Source organism: Populus trichocarpa, chromosome 5 (assembly GCF_000002775.5).
Source record: "Populus trichocarpa isolate Nisqually-1 chromosome 5, P.trichocarpa_v4.1, whole genome shotgun sequence".
Lineage (NCBI taxonomy): Eukaryota > Viridiplantae > Streptophyta > Magnoliopsida > Malpighiales > Salicaceae > Populus > Populus trichocarpa.
The window spans coordinates 5257249-5261904 of NC_037289.2; the positions used below are offsets into that span (position 1 = coordinate 5257249).

Below are 4656 nucleotides of genomic sequence, written 5' to 3' on the forward strand. Positions count from 1 at the left end.
AGCATCTAATGTTGTGGGATAATATTACTTTTTGTTTCTTTGTTCAAAGCATCTAATGTTGTGGGATAAGATAATGTTATTTGTTATTCGACCTAACCGAGAGTCTATGATCCAAATTCTGATTTTTTTTTGTTGCTTTTTTAAAACATTTTTACAGTCTCTTGATGTTTTTTTTTTACGCTAAGATTTCTTTTTTCAGCCTCGCGTAGCTCAAGTCACGGACAAGTAAGAATCTAAACATTATACTAAGCACACGTACCACAAGAATGTGAATCTGTTTTAAGGAAAATATTTGCATAGAAAAATTGATATCACAAAACATTATTACATGCTCACCATATTCGAACCCATGGAGAAAAGTTGGACTAGATTGATATATTCAAAGACTGATGCCTAATTACACCTGACCTCAAAATACAGACCAAACATAGAAACTCCTCCATGGTCAAGCAAGGAAAAAAAGTACCAGCTAGACCAAAGATGGAGAGCGACCTACTATACATATCGACAGCATAATTAATAGAACTTAGAATCTAAAACTGACTGACCCCTTAACAGCACTTCTGCAAATGCCAAAAACTTCATTGCAGAAGCTACTGAAAGACACCAAAATAAACCTAAAAAAGAAGAAGATTACATGGTAATAATTCAAGACTTAGATGGATGACCAGTCAATCTCAACTGAAGGGTACTTCTCCAAACCAAAATTCTCAAACTCGTCCCACTGTAAAGAACCAGAGAAATCCAAGAAAGAAATCTCAGATTCTGGTGAAGAAGAACCAGCCAATGATTCGTCAGATGAAGCTGGTGATGGTGATGGGATCTCCACCTTATAGTCCTCAACTCCAAAATTCTCATACTCCGTTTTCAATTCGCCTCTCAAAGAACAATCATCTTCAATTTTTGCTTGCAAAGGAGCTGTTGCAGTCTTTTTGGAATTAGCAACAGAGCTGGGCTCCCTTGTTTTCCCCTGTTTTTGCAAGCCCAGGCTTTGACAAATTGCTTGTAACTTTGCATCAACAGAGGAATGGAGAGGCTTGTAATCACCAAATTCACCAGACACATGAGCTCCCTGGTGGCGAAGATGTGGAAAGTTAAGCCTAGCATATTCTCCTCTCAGCTTATAAGCAGCATTATCATAAGCCAAAGCTGCCTCTTCAGCTGTGTCATAAGTGCCAAGCCAGAGTCTAGTTCTGTTCTTTGGAAGTCTAATCTCAGCAACCCATTTTCCCCAATGCCTCTGCCTGACTCCTCTATAAAGCTTTGTTGGCTTTTGAGGAGAAGCAGCAGATTGTTTCATAGGGACAGGTTTTGGAGCCAAGAAGTTACTAGCCCTTTGGTTATGGACAAACTGTGATGTGGTGGTAGCAAGATTTTCCATTTTCTGCTGCTGTTGTTGTTGGAAGTGGATTTTGGCTTGGATTTGGAGGATTTGTGAAGGTGTAAGGTGGTTAAGCCCAATTGGACCTGTTTGCTCAAAACCCATTTGGTTATAATCCAAGAACCCATTAGAAAACATCTGGGTGCTCGTTGGAGAGCAAAAGCTAAGGTCCAAGTTGGGATATGAAGAGATGAGAGAGTTATTGTTGTAAAAGCAAGAAGGGTGAGAAGAGAAAGGAGGAGAAGAAGTTGATGGAGAAGGTGAAGAATAAGTGGAAGTTGGTGATGGCGAAGCACTTTTCATAAAAGGTTCAAGTGCTTTCATGAGTTCTTCTCTACAAGGATCTGAAAAAACTGGCACTGTTGTGTTGTAGATATCGATAGCTGCTGCCATTCCTGTTAATTAGTACTTGAAACAAAACTAAAGAGGTGGCAAAATTACTGAAGTTTTACAAACAAGAGGAAGAGAAGAAGAAAAAAACCCAGATAAAAGAAGAGGTTTTTTTGCACAAAAACCAACCTTAAGGGACCAAAAACAAACCCTTCAAGTTGATGAAATTAAAAAAGCAAAGCAAAAGGAAGGTAGAAGAAATGAAAATCAACCTGGATCTCTATTCTGAATCACCTGGCTTTCACCCTTTGCAGGGAATTGCTTGTTTTCTTTTTTAAAACAAAGATTTCAGCTTTAAAATCACTAAACAAAAGAAACAAACCCCAAATTAGATTCTTTGAAAGACAGACGATTGACAGAAAGGGATTCAGAGAAGCGGGGAATTAGAGGGGGGAGGGGGATTGAGTTCAAGAAGAAAGATTTTATCAAAAAATAAGCTGCTGCTAGAAATTCAAGATTTTTAGCACTCTATCCTTTTTGGTGGTCTTCCTTTGTAGTGTGTTTCTTGATCTCCCCCTATCTCTCCTTATATAACCCTCCAGCCCATGGTTTCACCTTTGATTTTCTTAAGGTTTCTAACCGCTCTTTTTTCCTTTTTATGTTTTTTTTACTACAGAGGTCACCGCGTTTGCCTTCTTCAAGTTCGAAGAGACCTCGATCCGATGTGGAATATCCAGTGGGTGAGTGACACGTAGGGTCATGTCGTACCTAGTGACCGGCAGGTGCCTGTTGAGTGAGCAGTGGTCTTACACGTGTTTGTCTTTGATTTGGTAAGGACTTGATTGAAAGACAATGGCTCATCTGCTATCTTGGAATTTTATGGGGTTTTGTCCTTCCTCTTGTTGCGACCCACTTTCCTCTGCCACATCAAATTTATCAAAAATTTTGTGGGCAGGAACAGGAAGGGGACCTTTGCATGTGTTTTGGTTCTTACACCATAATTAAATAAAACAAAATCGTGGAGCAAGATGAACATTTTGTTTTATCATCAAGATTCAAGACTACTGCCCTAATCAAGTTCCAAAAAAACAGAGATAAATTTAATTCAAATCCAGTATAAGGAAGCACAGATTAAATTGAATCAGTACCCAGAAACGACATGGTATAGAGCTATTAATAAATAAATAAATAAATAAATAAAGATAGAAAGACAAAGCCAAGCACGTAATAAAGCACCATCCTTTTCCAAACCAACGCCTAGTAACCTAGGACAAGCAATAGTGATTAGTACTAAATCCATTATTAGTTTATGATGATTACATATGCGCAGGTAGAGAAAATGGTGGCGCGTGCTAAAGTTGAAAGCTTGTTGTTACTTGACCATGATTAAACTCTTGATATAAACCATGGTTGAAGCCTTGGGGGTGGTGGTGGCGTAGCAGAGCACATATCACGTGACAATTGACGACAAGTTGCGAGACGGACAAGGCATCGTCAATTGCGGCGCCCTCTACTTGGATACAGAATTTTTAAGAGCATGGAAATGGAATTGGATTCTGTAGCCTCGTGAAAGGCCAATTTGCGTTCTGTCACCCATATCTGTCCTCCAACTCTAGTTACTGCAACCATAGTTGGTGTGCCCTTTTTTAAAAATAACAAAAAAAAACCAATTACCTTAAATACCATTATTAATTTTTCCTCTCCTTTTTTTATAGAATCTTGAACAGTAAATAATGTAATTATTATAAGATCAAATGCCATTATTAAGCGGGGTGTGCTCATAAAAATGTGAATTGACATTCCTACTATCATCCTTTGTCTAGTATAAATAAATGCTGTTGGTCAACACAAAATGATTTGTTAATCATAAATATTCCAAGTTTAGAGGGGAAAATGAGTATAATCTTTTAACTTTTTTGTTTTTGTATTTTAAAAATATTTTAAAAAAAATTAAAGTTTTTTTATTTTTTATTTACTTTAAATTAATATTTTTTTAATATTTTTATATCATTTTGATATACTGATATCAAAAAAATAATTTTAAAAAAATAAAAAAATATTATTTTAATATATTTTTAAATAAAAAATACTTTAAAAACAACTATTACCACAATATTATACAAGTTTTTCTTTACACATTGGATGAATTATGAAAACAAAATATTTTTATTTTCGGGGCAACGTCTCGAGGTAACCATGGTTAGTTTCTCAAGTCAAAACGTTGAGAAGTGAGAGGGGTGTAAGTGATGTGCCAAAAAGATTGGCTTTAAAGTTGCGTAAGATGGAAGCCAAGGGATCAATTTGGTTCGTCCATGCTGTGGGGCCTACGAAAGTGTACAACGGGGCCTACGTTGACGATGCTACACGTCATTTCCTACCTGGACATCACTTTGAAGCCAAGCAAAGTAGCAATCCATTTCTCTCTCTCTCATTAATTTTTTAGTCTAGTCTACTCTCGTGGTACCAACTTGCTCCGTATAAGAGGTAAGTATTGGTTTAAATAATTCAGTTTGAATTAAAAATATAATTAAATTGTTTTTTTTTAAGAAATTTAACCAAACAGAACCCAGTTAAAAAGAATTATAGATCAATCAGTTGGATTATGTTTTTGTAAATCAAGTAAGTTCAATTTAAGTTAATTGGGGTTTGGTTGGATTATTTCTTACAAGTTTAGATATAATGAACTCTTAATTTGTAATGATTTTTCGGTTTGATTTAGTTTGATTTTTTCAATTTGGTTTGGATTTTTGGGTTTCTAAAACTAAAATAGAAATACAACTGAACCAAAAAAAATTAATATCTTAGCTAGAATTATCTAAAAAAATTCAAAAAATCCTTCAGTTAATTTAATTCTGAGTCAGTTTTTATGAATATTCTGAAAATTTAATTAATTTATTCACTCCAGTTGTAGATGTGGTGTTGGTTTACGCTTGCAAAATTCGAAG

The 4656-nt window shown here is 35.6% G+C and overlaps 1 protein-coding gene across 1 annotated transcript; it reads right to left on the minus strand.

The window, feature by feature from the left end:
- Window positions 1-350: 350 nt before the first annotated feature.
- On the minus strand, window positions 351-2323 carry LOC7471518 (ethylene-responsive transcription factor RAP2-4). Its single transcript, XM_002307062.3, has one exon. The coding sequence runs from the start codon at window positions 1772-1774 to the stop codon at window positions 656-658; it is 1119 nt and encodes a 372-aa protein (XP_002307098.1). The 5' UTR covers window positions 1775-2323; the 3' UTR covers window positions 351-655.
- Window positions 2324-4656: the final 2333 nt, after the last annotated feature.

Coding starts and splice junctions, on each gene's coding strand:
- LOC7471518 (XM_002307062.3), bottom strand. CDS start 1,774: ATGGCAGCAGCTATCGATATCTACAACACAACAGTGCCAGTTTTTTCA.